Genomic DNA, 19,491 nt, shown 5'->3' with positions numbered 1-19,491 from the left:
GATTCTTTTGATGGCTTTAGAATCCAACCATGCGATATAACTCAAACAACGCACACACACAGGTACTAATACACGAGGATACATTTTTTAATACATAGAATATGCATATAAACCTAACAGATCTTATCGAGAGGGTTATCAGAATACAAAAGGTATATATTCAGTCAGTTACAAAGAGGTACATATATCACAAGGACATACGTTCAGTATATCATTCATTAAGACCGTTTCGTAAATGAACTTGGTTATAACTTCTACATTAGATACTCAAAACAAGTACATAACTCTTAGGAATTAAATTGATATCAACTGGTTGGGATAACAATTGAATTCTCGAGCAGTAATGCAGTGAAGTTGAATACTTATCCAATCTTTGGGGATTCAGATCTCCTGTGGGCACAAAGAAACAGTTTCAGGCTGTTGCTGTCCAATCCGCGCTCTCTGGCTCGGTGCCAGGCTGTGCTGTGCAGCTTGCGACAGTGCGCTGCTGATGCTCACTGACTGGCTAGTTAGTGTTGGCTTTAACTAGCAAAGTTTGTGCACAGGAGAAAAGATGACTGTGGGTCCCAGCAGGTCAGGAAGAAGACCGGTTCGTTCCTGATGAAGCGCTAGTTCTGAATAGTGATTCAGCTGTCCACAGTTCCGACCTGTTCACGAGGCCTGCTCCTGGTGCTAACCTCGTGTGGATCCTCTGGTTACTCTCTGGCAACCTCTGCTCTAGACTCTTAGAACAGAGGAAAGTTCTGGCACTCGGATACACTGGCCGTTCCGTGGTTGTCCGGGCTGAGTCTCAGGATGGTCAGGAGGCGCGCTGCGAGAATGTCCTGCCCTTGGGAGCCTTCTGCTCCTGGGCTGTCCTGCCCTGGAATTCTCCTTTGAATTCCCTTTAGAAAAGTCCACAGAATTCTACAGAATTCTACTACAGGCTCTCTGTGTTGCCTGTTTTTACCTGGAGGAACTTCAGCTCGTTCATTGGCTGAAAGTTCCATGGGCATCAGAGTCCCACGTGGGTTACTCGGCCCTACCAGTCCCTGATTGGTTGATCAAGGTGAGATATGAGTCACTTACTCCTGACACTTAGGAATGCAGTCCAGATGTCCATCTGGCACTCCCTAGACAGATAGGCGCCAATGGATGACCATTGATCATGATAGCCAGGCTTAGCTAAGTGCATCCCCCTTTGGGAGCTGTCCCTTATCAAAAGAAAACATCTTTAAATCAGCCTGCATGAATAGTTTCTCTGTGGCTGCACCACAGAGATGAACAGAGAGATAAGGCCTCATTTGGGAAAGCACAGAAACACTTAATTCTGCCTTATTAATAAGCCTCACCGCTACAAAGGTTTATTGATCAATGCATGAACAGTACAGCATAAAGTGGTGTTGTCAGCAATTAAATGCTTTGTCCGTGAGCTCGTTAAGAGGGATAGAAGAGTAGTGTCACAGACGTCCAAAGGGACTAACCGTGGGGAGCAGGAGAGCGGAAAAAGACCCATATGCGTAGCGGCGAGACGGGAAAAAGGACCGGGCTCATTAGTGCAAAGAGTTCAGGAATGCCGTATAGAAACCTATGCCCTCAGGGAGCGGACGTGGGGCGCCCTGGTGCTAGGCGGGTCTCAGGACATCCGAACGTCAATGCTGAGCGAGGACAGAGTGCAAGACCCGGAAATATATAGCCCAAGGGAAAGAGAGGGACAGGAAGGACAGCAGACCGGAAACTAAGGACAGGACAGAGAAGGAGCGCCCTCTGGCTGCAGAGGGCGTGACAAGTAGAAGGACAGGAATGTATAGGGATTAGATTAATGAAAAGAAAATAAATTAGGATACAATAAATTACTACTGAAACGCAAAGCTTTAAAGATCTTTGAAGATCCTGCTCACTCCTCCCAGCCTCTATTTAGTTTCCTTCCCTTTGGTAGGTGGCTTAGGTCTATCAAGATAAGGACTTCTGGGTTCTGTAACAGTGCCCACTCATATGCTGTGAAATGCATAAACTCAGCACTTTAATTTTACAGTTTTTGCATGGCTTATAGTTATTCTGTCAGGTCTCACTGATATTTATTTTATTACTGGTATGTGTTTAGGATGATATGTGAATATGTTTTGGGTGGATGCTGTCAATTATTGGCTCTACAATACAATATTTGCATTGTATGTATTTAATTGTATGAGCTTACTAAACTAATATTATATATATATAGTTAGAGCAATAAATTATTTAATTGAACCTGAACCTTGAACTTGCATTGGAAATTATTTTTTTAGAAATAAACTAAAAGTATTGCATCATTTTGATTTTCTTCAACATAGATCTGAAAAGAATTACTACTGTAATCAAATTTGGCCCAGACAATATTTTTTTTAGGCTTTTGAGGCTTCACAGCAATGAACACTTTTCACATATTCCTGTCTTTAGATCATCACAAAGGGTGTTATTGTCAGATCCCATACAGATAAACTCCATAGTTCACCCTTTATATTCTAAATTATACAGGTTGACATTTTCAAGTGTATGAGGTTTGGGAAACTGACTTCTTCTGAAACATTGGCTGTATTGGGAATATCTATATCACTGTATCTTCCTGGGAGACATGAGAAATAGGAGACATGAGAAAGTTTCCTGGGTTTGTTAGCCTTCCTCTGTAAAGTTATTTAATTTTTACCCTGATTCTGGCCTTCTTCAGCTTGAAATTATACAGTACAGCTTGAAATGATACAGCAAAGGTATACTAACTTTGAGAACAGTTAATTTCAGAAGCACATTAATATGGCTATTATTTCCGTATTTATGAAAAATCAGCCACAGTTTTTGTGGGTTATGTGATGCCAAGCTACAGTATATATTAAAGTGATATTGTGCTGGAGAGCATATGGCCAAATTAATACAACTTCAGGGGTGCGCAGTTTGTTGTTTTTCTACTTTTTGGAACAAGTAACTCAGACTGTCCATCACTATTAAATCTACTCTGACAGTACTTTTGTTAAAATTTGATATAGCTATGTGATAAATTATTATATACTGTATGAAGATAACAACTCCCAGTCTCAGCCTCAGTTACAATTTTACATTATTTTTGGTGCTCTATCAAGGTCTAAAATTAATAGGTGCTTTTATTTCTTTTTTAGTTCTATGATTCCTCTCTCACACCCTTCAGTGCATTGAGAAATGTCTCAACATGGTAGAGCTGGGTAGGCAGAGGGCTAAGTTCTGCCAAACATTCTGTTTTTTAATATCCTGTAGATCCATTTGATTTGCAAACACGGGTGCAGTCTTGTCACTGGACAGATATACAGTATCTAGTTGTCCCCTTGCAGATAATGTTGTCTTCCCACTTAAACTTAAATGTTTATTCTAGCATTCAACTTACTGTATATATTATAGACTAAATTTGGCCCCAGTCTTACACAACTAAATATGATTGGTATTTGCTCAAAAATGTGGTCGCAAAATTCCAGAAAACACAGGATTCCTATATATCTATTTTCTATAACCACAAACTCATTAGAGACAACTTTTCTTTCTCTTTTTCACTCTGGGGTGAAAAGATGTTTATTATTCTAGCAGACATTTTTAATGAGAATGGTCTTTCTTCCTTCCAGATCCTGCAATCTCAATAAAAGCTACATGCTTACTCTTTCTTTTTTACTTGCATCTTCATTCTGCTATGCATGTCTCTAGTACCCCCTGCACAGTGAAGCTGTCTACACACCTAACCTATAATCTACTGGTACAAAAGAAAGGAATTGGTTTACTCTGCTTTTTCTGTAGATTTTTCATTCCAACTCTTACTAATATGGAACAGGAACTTGAATTCTTTAGATCAGGAAATTAATTGGAACATTATAAATATAGCTTTCAACATTCATCCATCTATTTTCTGATTACTTTATCTAATACAGAGTTGTGGGGTTTTCGGGGGAGCCTAACTCAGCAAGCAACAGGCAGAAGGATTGATACAACCTGGATGGGCCCCCGGTCCATCACAGGGCACACACAGATACAGACACTCACACACTCACACCAGGGCCAATTTTCCCAGAAGCCATCAGTATGTCTTTATGAGAGGGAACTAGAGCTGGAAGAAAGCTATGGAAACATGGAGAGAACATACAAACTCTACACCTACGGCATCCCAGGAATGGAACTCAGGTCCCTAGAGCTGCGAGACAGCAATGCTTAACCACTGTGCCAGCATGAAGCCCCAGCTTTAAAAATCCTAATCATGAAATTATCGTCTTCAGGCAGTGTATTTGACCCATTGTTCACCACATCTTCCCCATATGGTCCTTTGTTTACTGTCTGTCCAGAGGACATTGTAAGCACTATTTGGAAATGTCGAGATGTTTTGAAAAACAGTTATTGTTTTCCACTTTTCTAAACAAACATACAGTATGTTTTGCTTTATAGTACTCTAGATAGTTTACAGTACTTCTTAAATTATAGTACAATAACTTTGATCCTGTCTCTCAGAAGTAAAACTTATTTGGTTGGCGGGTCACTCACCACGGTTTAAAAAAAGGACACAATGTCTTCCCTCTACTCTTCTGGAGTCATTGTGTCCTTTATTACTTTCTGATAAACTTTATGTGGCGTTTTCTACTACTTATATCAAAGGTGATAGGGAAGACAGTACAGGCTTGGAGTGCTTTAGCTGTCGTGATTTAATTATTATTGCACAGGGCTTCTACCATGGCTGCATAACTATGAAATTGTTTATAATTACGCATTCGTTAAAAGCTGAAAACTTACATGTGCTCTACTTTATTTGTAAAGTCTTATCATACGACATGTGGAAATGTTTATTTTATAACTCAAATATACTGTATATTGCCCACTCATCTTTGCAAAACATTTAGAGACTGGAATATCAACTATAATTTGCGCAAAACTTTGCTGCAGTATTCTGGTTATTAACCTGTACAAGGATGACAAAATACAGTAAACGCCAGGGGGAGCTCATCACCCGCGCTGAAACTCGAGGCTCGTTTCCTAGCAACCAGTCTGTGTACAGTAGTCGCAGGAGAGTACACGGAGACCAACACACACACAAAAAAAATTCTGTGCGAACTTCATGCAGTAAGCAGAAGTCCAAAAAATTAATAGAAACTGAGATGTACAAACTGGAGCTGCCAGCGGATCGTACTCAAGCCGCTCACCTCGAGAGGAGACGAAACGCAGATGTTCAGCGGCAAGAGAGGATTTTCAACGCTAAAGTCAGAACGATTGGAGTAAGGGGCTCTATATGTTCTATACTAGGAATTTTTAACAGTTTATTTTCGCAATACGTGAATGATTTATATCCTGTAGATCAATAATTATTCAGCACACAAAATGATGTAACGATTAGATTGAGTTTGATTTCTTATAAATGTTTTTCTGTTTCCTTCTTAAGCTTGAATATGTATAAACAAATGTACATCTGTATTTTTAAATTACATATACTGTACATAACCCAGCGATTTCCAACATCAACCGCTTCTACCCACAAAAGGTGTAACTTTAGAGTTATTTTCACACTTGTTTTCAGTGCTGTATCATTAGTGTTGCAACAATGGAAATCTACTTATTTAATGTTTTATACTTGAATATCGTTATCTAATAAACGAGATTTGTATCGTGTTATTTTTTTATTTCTTACTTTCTAATTGTTCACCGTATTGTGCATTGACAACGTATTATACAGTATAATGATACATTAGCTCTCCTCAGGAACATCTACATTCTGTGGGTTCCAGGGCCTCCTCCAGGTGCACCCCAGAGCTCTGGATTTGTATTCTCAGTGATATCAGAGTCACCTACCCTGAGTGCATTTAAATTTAACCCCAAAACCTTTCTTTTCAGAAGACTCTTAGTGTCTGTATCTGCTTCATCTGTTCATTTCAGTGGCACTTCTAACTGCTTGTCTTTCTTATATGTTTTTACTTTGTAACCTGTGGTCCTACTGTTTCTACACCTACTGTTTCTACTTGGGATTTTACTTTCAAATGTGCTACTGTACATAAAATAAAGTTTTTTTATTATTGTTATAGAGAAACATGATCAGATTTTCCCTGGTTCAGAAAAAAAAGATCTGAAGTATACTGGTTTGTCACTTTTCTCACACCCTCTGTGGTAAATGGCTTTGCATACTAATCTGATCAATCTACCTACAGATCCAGCAATTCAAAATGCACGGAGTACGCCGCGTTAAAACGCGGTAGGCGTGGCACATCGTACCGCATTTTAATTGAATTTTGATAATAGTATCTAGACATTTATCAGAAATGTTTAAAATTGCAGAAATGACCTTGGACTAGCACAACAATCCATCTGGATCATCTTATATTGGTGGAGAGCATTTGGATAAAATCAGATCATTCTACTTTATTCAACGTAGAATAACTGATATTTTCTTTAATACTTAACACAATTTAGTGCCAGTCTGCCTGTGCAATGCCTTTTCTCAGCTCCTTCATTTTGAAATATCTAGGTGGATAAAGAAGCATTAGATTTCCAAGTGAAGGAAAAGAACATAAAAGAAGACAAAGAAGCTAGGATACTGAAGGCCTACGGTGAGTACAGGTTTCTGACATGACAATGTAAAAATATTATGTCTGAAGCTGGTATGGTTGCGCAGTGGTTAGCGTTGCTTCCTCAAAGAACTGGGCCCTCTGTTCAATTCTTGGGGTGCTGCTGTCTGTGTGGAGTTTGTATGTTCTCCCCATGTACTCATGAGCTTTTGCTCTGGACATACTGGTAGGTTGATTGGCTGCTGGGGAAAATGGCCCTGGTGTGAGTGTGTGCTTGTGTGTGTCATTATGTGCCCTGTAATGGACTGGAGTCCGGTCCTGGGTGTAGCCTGTTGCTTTTCAGGTGTGGCTTCTGCTCCCCCACAGCCCTGTGTTAGGGAATATTAATGAGGACCCTATGCAGAAAAACCAGGACGAACTCCAGAGGCGTAGTTGATTTAACAGTCTGAGGTCCGAAAGCCGAAGGTAAACAAGCCGGTGCAAAAGTACAAAATCAGAAGCGGAGCTGTAAGCCGCGAGGAAGCCGAGAGTCGAAGCCAGACCAATAGTCAAAGTAGCAAAACAAAACCAAGAGACGTAGACTAACTGGGGTCAGGAAGCCAAAAACCAAGAAGTAATTAATTGGGAGAATTGAAGTAGCTCTAGCCAGGAAAAACCCGACTACTGAGCACAGGGGAGAGTGTGAAGCAGCATTAAATAGGCTGGGGTAAATGGGCTAATTGGGAACCGTGCGGGAATGCGAGGTGAAGTGACGAATCCTCCGGGGGCGTGGCGTAACAAACTGTATTAGAAAAAGTGGTAAACTAAGAGAACAAGAGTGCAGAAATGTGCAAAAAAAAAAACAAGGAATTTATAAAAAGAGGAAAGTAAGAAGTCTGTAATGTTATTTATTTATTTTTTTTTATGTGAAGGATCCCATGCCTTGTTAGGAGTTTACAATGAAGTGTTTAAGAATTGTTGGATTGTTTGGCACATTTCTGGCCAGCCAAGGTCTCTTAAATGCAGATGCACTGTAATTCATGTATCCTACACTCAGGTTTAGAAGGGAAGAGGGGTCTTGGTTTATTGCCACGACTGACCTGAGCTAACTGCCTGACTCTCTGACCATGTTTACATCTTATAAGGCAACAAACTGTTACTGACCAATCATAAAAATGTATTAGATTTTGCTCATCTTCAACAACAAAAACCTGTTGTTCTGTTTGAAAAAGTGAGTCAGGGACGAGGTTATAACCTGTTAAATTTGCCTGTCCTCCTTTCTTTATTGCAATAAAGAAATCATGATTTGATTCAGTAGAACTGTGTGTGGTTTTCATTGTGGATTCTAACATACAGTATGCAAGATCTTTAATACAGATCTTCAATGTTCAGCATGCAGGGATCTTACATTTGTAAAAGCAGATATCTTGAAAAGAAAAAAATGGGTGAACCTACACTCGGAGTTATTAATGCCTTTATGTTTATTCCTTAAGCCGAAGACCTCATCTGCGCTGACAAGGTGGCCTGTTTGCTGGAGCAAAGGCAGAAAACGGATGTGAGAAAGCTGTGCAGGGCCACTGATGAGTTCCGGCACAGCTATCAGAAGCCGGAGGACAGGCGGGAGTTCGATCTGAATGACCCCGAGCAGCTGAAGAAGGAAGCTGCAGGAGACGGCTCGGGCCAGAGGCTGCAGGGGCTGCTGGGAGAGGACCTGACCCAGAAGGAGAGGCGCCGCAGCCAGCAGGAGCAGTTGAGAGAGTGGTCACTGCAGCAGCAGAGGGAGTTCAAGGAGGCCAGAGAAGACCAAAGAGCAGCAGGTATATTCTGGGAAATGTTACAAAAGAGGCCATTCTACCCATTGGTGGTGGTGGAGAGGAGTCCCCATTACCTGTAAAGTGCTTTGAGGGGTGTGACCAAAAAAGCGTTATATAAGTGTAAGGAATTATTATTATTATTAACCCATCTAGATTGCTTGATTGCTAGTAGCTATTTGGTCCATGTCATGTCTTGAAATAAGCCTGGGTTTTGGCTTCAATAATGTGCCTGGGTAACTTGTTCTATAATTAGCCCCATAATTAGCCTTTTACCACACTATTAAAATGGAATATCAGTATTGTCCCCTCCTACTTTAAGCATCTATTGCTACGGGACATTTTTCTGTGATCAAGAGGTGCCTTCTGTCCTTTAACCACCTGCTACCATTACTGTTGTCGTTGTGACTCAGGTCTCTTTCTAGTTTTCTCTGCTGAAGAAACCTCCGCCCAACCTCGGCAATTGAAATGAAGTAGTAAAATCACAATATTCAACACACAAATATGTAATCTAAATCTCCTTTTGGCTCTGTCCTATTGGAAATAGAAGACCATTCCATTTACAGTTAATCTTTATTTACCACACAGACTCATTTCTACCCTCTCCTTGAAATGAATCTGAGTGGTATAAATCGGGTTTCTTTCAGTTTTCTCTGGGAGAGTACTCAGTCTGCTCTCCTAATTGTTCTCAAACCAAGAAGTAATCACTTTAACACATGAAAACCTTTTTTTTAACCCACTTTCACCCCCCAACTTCGGAGGACTTCTTTATTCTTTACTTTTTATTTTTCACTCTCATTTGTGTTCTTAAAAAGACAATAACAAACAAAATTCCATTACAATTCCAATTACAAAAAAAACTTCCTATTGATATTCTTAACATCCGGTGCCATTCAAGTATGTCTCTAATGGGCCCCAAACATTCCTATACTCATTAAGTTTCCCCTGTAAATTATATGAAATCTTTTCAAATTTAACTTGTGATATAGCCTCTTTAATCCATTCTTTGTATGATGGTCCTGTTCTGTCCACCCATTTTCACAATATTATTTTTTTAGCAATAATACAGAGAGTCAAAAAAGTATTTTTAAATTGAATTGCTACTTTAACCTTTGATAAATCACCAAGGATACATGTAATGGGAGTAAGTGGAATTTAGATATTTAGGTGCCTGAGAGCTTTCCCCACTGTGGAGGTCCAGAATGACTGTATGTGCTGACAATACCATCTTAATATAGTCAAGCTGTCTTCCTCCCTGGGTCACTTGTCCCCCTCTCCTACTAAACCAGCATTCCGTCTCACACCTGAAGAAGGCTCCATGGCCAAAATGTTTTCTTTCGTGTTTTCTTTCTTCTCTTTTCAGCATGGAATAAATCTATTACTTGTTAATTTACTTTAGGTAATATTGACATCTTGACTATATTAATTCTACCCCACATGGAAATTGGTAAACATCTCCATCTGAGTATGTCCCCATTTATTTTATTTAACAAGTCTCTTAAATTAACATCTCGGGTAGCTTTCACGCTGGTCTTTATTACTTTATTTACACAGCCCCAGATACCCTATCTCTGTTGTAACTCGTACTGGGTGAGTAATCGTATGATGCAATGATAATGAATTAAGATACATAAATTCTGTTTTGCTCCAGTTGATCTTATAACCTGTCATCTTACCAAAACTTTCAATGACATCTACTGCTTATAAACATTTTTATGAACATCTATACCTTTTATCTGGACTGATGCTCTTATTTTGCAGGTAAAAGGTTCAAGTGCTAAATTAAATAGTAAAGGTGAAAGAGGACATCATTGTTTGGTGACTCTATATAAACAAAAAGTTTTGGATATACAGCTGTTAGTCACTATAGATGCCTGTGGACTGCGGTATAAGATTCCAACCCATTTAATAAAATATAGACCTTAACCAAACAATTTTAGCACATTAAATAAGTACTTCCATTCCACTCTGTCAAAGGCCTTCTCAGCATCCAGTGTGCATATAGGTGATGTTGATTTACTGAGTTTAGCGTGATAAATCAAATTAAACAGCTTTCTTGTATTATCTGAAGAATATCTATTTTTCATAAATCCTGTTCGATCTGGATGTATGATTTTTGATAGCACCTTACCTAACCGATTAGCAAGTACTTTAGCTAGAATCTTATTGTCCAAGTTCATTAAGCTTATTGGGTGGTAGCTACTGCACAGTGATGGATCTTTACCCTTCTTATATACAAGGGTTATTAGAGACTCCCTAAATGATAGTGAAGTCGTGTCTGTTAACCACATATTATTAAATGTTTGCAGTAAGATTGGACTGAAATGTCTGGTAGAACTCAGCTATACATCCATCGGGTCCAGGTGATTTATTGTGAGAAAAGGAAGCAATGTCTTCTTTAACTTCTGATAGAGTGAGAGATGACTCAAGAATGTTTCTATCTTCTCTACTAAGTTTTGGGAGCTCTGTATCTGCAAGAAAGCACTGCATATCTTCCAATGTGCTAGAGGCTTCAGATTAATAAGGTTGAACTTATTTCTTTCTGATCTTGGGTAATTGACCCATCCATTTTCTTGATGCTGCTAATAGTATTGCGCATACAGCGCTTTTTTAACGTGGCTGCAAGCATTTTCCCTGCTTTTTCCCCCACTTCACAGAAGTTAAGTTGTGCTCTACTTAATGCACTCTCTGTTATTACCCTTAATAAGTCATTATATTGTAGCTGTACTTGCATCAAATAAGCCCAGTCTTGTTCGTTAAATTATTTTGATAATTTGAGCTGTATAGCCTTCATTTTGGTGAGTAGGCAACCTCCTTTTGACTCTCTTTGCTTTTTATGAAAAGTAGCAATTCTACTGAGTTCTCCTCTTAAAGAACACATAAGTGATTCCCAAATAATATTGGGGTCAGAGACAGGATTTAAATTGGTTTCCATAAAATTTTGAATAAACTCTGCTCTACTTGCCTTTTCATATCAACTCTTGTAGTAGAGAGTAATTCGTTTTCCATCTTCCTAAAGGTGTTATTATGTCAGGTTTATTATATGAAAGTAATAACTGTATAGGACTATGATCAGAGATGGTTCTAGGATGAATACCTGCATACTCTCCATACATCTGATAACTTATGTGCATTGATCAATTTGTGAAGTGCTAGGGCTGCTTTGGAAGGTTTATTCACTTGTTTCCCATGAAAACCTGACAGGCTGAGCTTCTTGATTTCAGGAATGAGGAAGGATTTCTCTTGTAGTGAATGTACTGTGTTCTACAGATCGTAGAATCCAGTCTGCTCCCTCACTTGTGGATTTGAAGGACAACTAAGTACTATATCATGAACCTTCATTTGCACGAGGCACTCAATGTCATTAATAGTAGCAATATTCCATGCTATTTATAAAGCAAAAATATATAATTGCAATCTTTTGCCTGACAAAATAGATCACACTACGTTGTCACACTTTTCATATTTCATATTTATAAGTTTGTGACAACCAAAACCAACAAAGAGACTAGCTAGCATTAAGAATGCATTGCTTACAAAAAACTCAAAAATCAGTTTTGCTTAGCATTGTTCTAGGCAGTAACTCTAGCAGTGTTGGAGGATTTATGTCTGTGTATCTTTTTTTGTAAACTCTAGACAGGCTTTATGACCAGACTCGAGTGGCTCTGGATAACTGTGCGCTGGAACTGCAAAAAATCCAAGAGGAAACCAGGAGAGCCGTGGCTGTATCCATTAAAGATTTCAACTTAGCAAAAGTAAGCTTCTTCCATACTGTAGACATTCTTTTGAAATTCATAACAATTATCTATCCATCATCATCCATTGTCTATCATCCTCAATTATCTGTTGAGGCAGCAGCTTTGCTGCTGTGCCTTTCTAATTCATTAAGCCTTCTATTATAAAATATCTTTATTGAACTGCTGTCTTTAATTTTCAGATACTCTCATGGTGTATATCATGCAGGCTTGCTGAAAAAAGATTAAAGTGGAAACATTACTTGCCCTCTGACTATTTGTAGATTCTTGTGTACATTACATTTTTTAAACATGTAATATGTTTAAAACATGTAATATGTGTACATAAACAGTTTTTATTTCTATTAGTGCTTGTGCTACACCAAAAAATAATAATAAACTGAAGGGTTTTTAAATGAAAAAGTATGTTTCACAGTACACACTTACTGTAGTTGAACACACATGTACCTGTTGATTTAACACCAGTCCTCTTTAGAATACAATTTCTTGTGCTGTTTTTTTACAGCAGTTACTCAACCAATCTCATCACTATGAGAATTACTTCTTTATTAAATCTCTATCACATTATATTATTTGCACCGTGTTTAAAAGAAAACAAGCAATCAAAAATAAACATTCACCGTTTCATCAGTGGTGACATTATGTTTTACTTATGGTAGACTCTACATTACTCTTTATAATTATGTTGAGGAAAACACAAAAAGTCTTAGTAAAAAAGCAAAAGCGCAATTTCCCCTACTGTAGTGCTAATGAATCACTTTGTATTACAAATATTGAAAGATAATGAATCTTCTTTTCCACAAAATTAGGAGAAGGCGTAAATAATAACAAAACCAGATGCAAAATCTTCTTGTTTACCTCACAGCACAGTTTGGGAACTGGTAAAGTTGCATGATGTTTTTACAAAATTATTATTGTCATTTTGAAGGAATGCAAAAAATGGGGGCAGTCGTGTAGAGACTGTTTATCTGACATTTAAAAGCAGGACACCTGTCATGTGGCTCAGTAGCAAAGAACTGACAGGGGTTATGACAGATATGTGACAACTAGACACTGCAAAGCTGGCATTTCTGGAGGTCAGGAATATTCTTTCTGTGCTGCTGTTTAAATACAGTCTTTACAAATATGTCCCTTTTCCTTACTCAACATTTATGTTACACAGGAGGTTGTTCATGATGTGTCTGAAGTGTAAAAGCACATAGAAATGACCTAAGCTTTTCAAGTTTATCTCTGAGAGAACAGGGGGATTAAACTATATAACTATTAAACTCTCTGGAATGCCTTTCGTAAAAAAAATTAATACATATTTTAAGACTGTACTGAACTGTGTTGTGTTTTTCAACAGGCTGCTGACAGAGCTGAGAAAAAGAAACTGGAAAAACAGCAAGAGGAAGAAGACAACCAGGTGGAGATTTCCAACCTCCTGCAGGGAGACCTTCTGTCAGAGAACCCTGAACAGGCTGCTAGCATCCTCGGCCCTCAGCGTATTCGACCGGACACCTGGAAGGGGCTCAGGCCTGAGGACCTACAGGAGATTACAAACTTCCAGCTTCAGCAAGCACAGGACAAAATGGTAAGAATTAAAATAACAATGATCTTTAATTTAATTTTTTTTAAATTCTAACTTACTCTGAAGTACGTTCATGAAGATAATCTGTTTGTTCTGCCTCTTTATATAAGATATTACTGGTAAAATATGAAATGGGTGACACTACTTTGTGATTTGTTTTGATGCTCCCCAAGTCTACACCTTGAAGTGAATGACAGTAATATTGGCATCGAGTCTTTCTTAAGCTACCCTAGGAAATGTATTGTGCTTGTAATGTTTAATTAATTTATTGCAGCAATTTCCTTCCACCTCCCAAAGACTTGTTGGTTTTGCTAGTGTCTCTAAATTGTGTAAATGTGTGTGTAGCATGTGTGTGGTTGCCCAGCAATTCACTGACAACAGTCCAGAATGAAGTCTCAAATAATAATAATAATAATAATTGCTTACACTTATATAGCGCTTTTTCTGGACACTCCACTCAAAGCGCTTTACAGGTAATGGGGTCTCCCCTCCACCACCACCAATGTGCAGCATCCACCTGGATGATGCGACGGCAGCCATAGTGCGTCAGAACGCTCACCACACATCAGCTATTAGTGGGGAGGAGAGCAGAGAGTAATGAAGCCAATTCATAGATGGGGATTATTAGGAGGCCATGATTGGTTAAGGCCAATGGGAAATTTGGCCAGGACGCCGGGGTTACACCCCTACTCTTTTCGAGAAACGCCCTGGGATTTTTAATGACCACAGAGAGTCAGGACCTCGGTTTTACGTCTCATCCGAAGGACGGCACCTGTTTACAGTATAGTGTCCCCATCACTATACTGGGGCATTAGGACCCACGAGGACCACAGGGTGAGCGCCCCCTGCTGGCCCCACTAACACCTCTTCCAGCAGCAACCTTAGTTTTTCCAGCCCCCTGTGGTTCCTGGTTAGAACCCTGCCTGAAGCAGCTCTTACAATGAATAAGGAGCCTTTTGATTATGGATGGATAGATACCACAAATGTCTTTTTTCTCCTTCATCTTGGCTTCTCTCCTCATAAAGGAACACAGACTTGTAGTGGCCAATCGCTCCTTGTGTATTTCTCGCAGAGGGCCAAAGCCGAAGAGCGTAAGCAGGAGCTGGAGTGGGACAGGTACCAGGTGAGCTGTGCCCGTGCTGCCCTGCTCCTGGAGCGCCAGCAAGCCAGACTCAACAAACAGCTTCGCAGAGCCCAGGACAACATCAACGCAAAGCTCTCAGAGCAGCAGCGAGCCCAGTGAGTTTGCTGAGGAGGTTGGGAAGGGAGTTACTCTATTGATATTTTACTCTTAATTGTACTCTTAAAAACAGACAATGGTACTCATTCCGAATCACAGTGCCCTGTAGATTCAATTGATAGGGAAACAAGATAGCTTGAGAAATAATACAATCTGTCTTGTGAAATTTTCTTATTTATTGTTGTAGTCTTCTTATTTATTGTTATTGTCATCCTGTAAAGCGCTTTGAGAAGCCACCTTTAAAGGCGCTATATAAAATAAAGTTTATTATTATTATTATTATTATTATTATTATTATTATTATTACTATTATTATTAATTTGTAGACCGTCAAGTGGTTCTTAAAGGGGAACGCTATTTTTATTTTCCGGGGTTGGGAAGAATCAGCATTGGTGAGTGCATTTCAAACCACAATAAAAGTAAAAATATACACAGTCTTTTGTAACCCCTCCAATTTACAAAACAGAATAAACAAAAGTTCCAGATATGTGCAGCGCCATATTCATCAATTCAGAACTAGGCAACAAAACTTCCGATAATGTGATGTGGCCCTATGACATTGTAAATAAGCAGGCTTGTGAATAAATCTCTTTTAATCCAATAGAAATATTGCTCTTGAATTCAAGATGGACCTTATTTGTTAACTCTGCTTGTAGATCACGTTGGAAACTTTCTGGGGTGAAATAACTGTTGCACAACCTGTACTTATTTGCTCATACATCACATTACATTAGCTGCATCATTTCACAGTTCTCCCAAACTCTCACTCTTGCTCGTGGCGAGAATAGAGCTTTGCGACAATACGGTACTTATAGCAAGCACTTTCACAAAGTTCACGATGTTGTGCTTAATTCAAAAATTTGATTTTTTTTGTCTAACTTTATTTTGTTACCAAGATTTGAGAACTGGTCTGAGAAATTTGGCCTGCTGTTCCCCTTTAATGGACTTCAATCAGAGATTTAAATTCAGAAAGGAGCCCAGAACTGCAGTGTATTGGCCTCAATACACCAAATAAGTCTTGGATACTATATTTAATGTCAGTGGTGGTTGATATGCCTTGTGTGCTAACTAATCCAATATTTACACCTCCATTTTCAATGCCATTCAAACTCTCCAATAAATAAACCTCTTCTTGCATTCTTTGTAAACATATACAGTTGCAAGAAAATGTTTGTGAACTCTTTGGAATTACCTGGATTTCTGCATTAAATACTCATAAAAATGTGTTCTGATCTACAACTAAGTCACAATAATAGAGAAACACAATCTGCTTAAACTAATAACACACAAACAATTGTACTTATTCTTGTCATTATTGAACACAGTTTAAAAATTCACAGTCAAGGTTGGAAAAAGTATGTGAACCTCTAGGCTAATGACTTCTCCAAAAGCTAATTGGAGTCAGGTGTTCCAATCAATGAGATGAGATTGGAGGTGTGGGTTGGAGGTGCCCTGTCCTATAAAAAAGGCACACAAAGGGTGGTTACTGACAGAGTCTGCTCTTCTCAAGAAAGAGCTGTTCATAATAAATATTAGAAGACCTTAGAAGAAGAATTGTAGAGATGTATAAAGTTGGAAAAGGCTACAAAAGCATTTCTAAAGGCCTGGGTGTCCATCAATCCACAGTAAGACAAATTTTCTACAAATGGAGGAAATTTAGTACTGTTGCTAATCTCGCTAGGAGCTCGCAATGCTGAAGGAGGTGAAAAAGAACCCTAGGGTAACGGCAAAGGACCTGCAGGAATCTCTTGAACTTGTCAAAGTCTCTGTTCATGAGCCCACTATAAGAAAAACACTGAACAAGAATGGTGTTAATGGAAGTACACCACGGAGGAAACCACTGCTCTCCAAAAAATAAACATTGCTGCACGTCTCAAGTTTGCAAAAGACCACCTGGATGTTCAATAACGCTTCTGGGACAATGTTCTGTGGACGGATGAGACAAAAGTTGAACTCTTTGGCAGAAATGTGCAATGCTATGTTTGGAGGAAAAAAAGCACTGCACACCAAAACCTCATCTCAACCGTGAAGCATGGTGGAGGGAGCATCACAGTTTGGGGCTGCGTTGCTGCCTCAGGGCCTGGACAGCTTGCTGTCATAGAGGGAGCAATGAATTCAAAATTTTACAGGATAATGTCAGGGTAGCAGTCTGTCACCTGATGCACAATAGAAGTTGGGTGATGCAACAAGACAATGACCCAAAACACAGGAGTAAAAAAACAACAGAATGGCTTAAACAGAAGAAAATTTGGGTTCTGGAATGGCCAAGTCGGAGTCCAGACCTCAACCCATTTGAGATGCCATGGCATGACCTGAAGAGAGCTGTTCATGCGAGCAATCCCAGAAATGTCAATGACCTGAAAGGTTTTTTTAAGGAGAAATGGTCTAAAATTCCTCCTAACTGTTGTGCAAGTCTCATCAGCAGCTACAGGAAACGTTTGGTGAAGGTATTGCTGCTAAAGGAGGTTCTACCAGTTACTAAATACAAGGGTTCACATACTTTTTCCAGCCTGGACTGTGAATGTTTAAAGATGTGTTCAATATTGGGAAGAAGTTCCATTGTTTGTGTGTTATCAGTTTTAAAAAGATGATCTAGTATTGTGACTTAGTTGAAGAGCAGACCACCTTTTTATGAGAAATTAATGCAGAAATCCAGGTAATACCAAAGGGTTCACAAACTTTTTCTTGCAACTATATGCATCATGTTTTTATTGGACAGGCCACAGTTCTCACCAAGAACAGGCTTTCTAGGGTAAAATTACAGGCCTCTAAACTATTATTTCCAAATGTATTCATTATGTTATCATCACTTCTGTTCCTGAGCCCTATTTTCAAGAATAGAAACTATACTGCTAGAAGTGTTCATGAGTCTAAACCCACATTGCAGACTTCCTAAATCCTAAACCTGCCATCTCCTTTCCACTGCTGCTCAGCTATACTTTAAATAGCCACTTACTTCTTTTAGTCAGTCAAAGACTTCAGATTACTTTCAGCATCAACATCTGCTCAAAGAACAGTTGTAAAAAGCCTCACACGTGCAGTGTATTTAATAAGGGAAACCATTACTTCAAACTATCACTGTTTAGGATGTGGAGTAGTTTGTATCCTGCAGCACTTTATTTTACCACATGAATTAACATCAACCTCTAAAATGGTTCTCCCTCATATAATTACCAAAAATAAATTATATTTCTAAAGGTTTTCCATGTCTTGGTTTTACAAAACCTTTGTACATCCCACTTCAGTATCACACTGTATTTTCATAGTTACTTTTGACAACTGCTTCAGAAAAACAAGTATGGAAGCTTGAGTCATAGCAGAATTTGAGTTCAGCATAATGGCCTTGTTTAATACTCATTGTCTTCCATTCTTACCAAGGGCTCCAGTTACCAATGTCACCAAGAAATAGAATAGTGAAAGTACTGCAAACCTTCAGCTTCCAGTGTGCGTAGGAAAAGGGTTTTAAAGCATGTTTCTAATTACCCCTTGCAACTTGCAGTATGGTGATAAAGTAATTACACCCCCTTAAGAGTTTATAATTCAACACTTTTAGACAATCCAGACCTACAATACATAGAGATGCTGTGGCAGGGCCTTAAGAGAGCTGTGTGTACAAGAAAGCTCTCAAGCATCACAGAGTTGAAGCAGTTTTGTAAGGAAGTGGTAAAGAGTTCATCCCAGCTGATGTTCCCTAAATGTTGATGTTTTACTTCTAAGATGTTTATTGTAATCTTGTCACTTTTATTCTTCTTTGGCATGGCTAGGGACCTGATGTTTCACTTGTTTTAGGGTTTCCAACTTCCTTGCCTACTGTATAGGGCTCTGTGGTTATCTTTCAGTTAAGACAGTTAATCCCAAACACTCATATATACTGTATGTTTAATCAACAATATAATAAATGTTATTAATCATAAGTTTTGTATCTACTGTCATGATATAATACTGATGAGAAAAAAATAAATGACCTTTAAAACATAATACCTGAATATTTTAATCACATCTCCTTTTCTCATTGTAGGAGGAAGAGCCTGGAGAAGGAGGTGTACACTAATGCTCCTGATGATCGCTACTTTGCACAGTTTAATACAACCAGTCGATGAAAGTGACTTTAAGGACGATGCAGTTACCTTTTTATCTTTTTAAATTTTTACTGTAATGAGCTACAGCAATAAATCTTCAGTAATAATTACAGTCTGTGTTTATGGGGATATTTTAATCCACAGAAAATATTAAACATGTTAGTTTTGGTGTAATCTGACACCATCATAGAAAACTTCTTGCACATACAGCATGTCCAACAGATCAAACCAATAGGTTTTGATAAATGGTCCACAGAAAAGTCCTCCCTGAACACAATGTTTTAATGTTAGAAAATTCCAAAGTATTTTTGTAACACCCTGTAAGAGTTGTATATAAATGTCTGCTGTACTGTAGATAAATGACTCTGTATTTTCATATTTGACCTTAGCAGGACAATGTGATATTCCTGCTGTTTTTGGCATCTATTCTAGCTGATTTTAAGGAACACTAGATGCATTAATGCTTTAGTAATAATGCATCTAGTTTTAATGCTAGTATTTAGTGTAGGAGGGGAGCAAATTCTTAATTGTTACTGTTAGGATAAAAA

General features: G+C 38.6%; 1 protein-coding gene across 1 annotated transcript; it reads left to right on the top strand.

Moving 5' to 3' along the window:
* The first annotated feature begins 4,995 nt into the window (after nucleotides 1–4,995).
* Nucleotides 4,996–19,055, top strand: ribc2 (RIB43A domain with coiled-coils 2). Its single transcript, XM_088646870.1, has 7 exons — nucleotides 4,996–5,228; nucleotides 6,470–6,551; nucleotides 7,982–8,305; nucleotides 11,936–12,054; nucleotides 13,400–13,627; nucleotides 14,697–14,863; nucleotides 18,883–19,055. The coding sequence occupies exons 1-7, from the start codon at nucleotides 5,112–5,114 to the stop codon at nucleotides 18,962–18,964; spliced, it is 1,119 nt and encodes a 372-aa protein (XP_088502996.1). The 5' UTR covers nucleotides 4,996–5,111; the 3' UTR covers nucleotides 18,965–19,055.
* Nucleotides 19,056–19,491: the final 436 nt, after the last annotated feature.

Source organism: Lepisosteus platostomus, chromosome 9, assembly GCF_059453375.1.
Source record: "Lepisosteus platostomus isolate fLepPlt1 chromosome 9, fLepPlt1.hap1, whole genome shotgun sequence".
NCBI lineage: Eukaryota > Metazoa > Chordata > Actinopteri > Semionotiformes > Lepisosteidae > Lepisosteus > Lepisosteus platostomus.
This window is presented reverse-complemented; position numbering and strand designations above follow the sequence as displayed.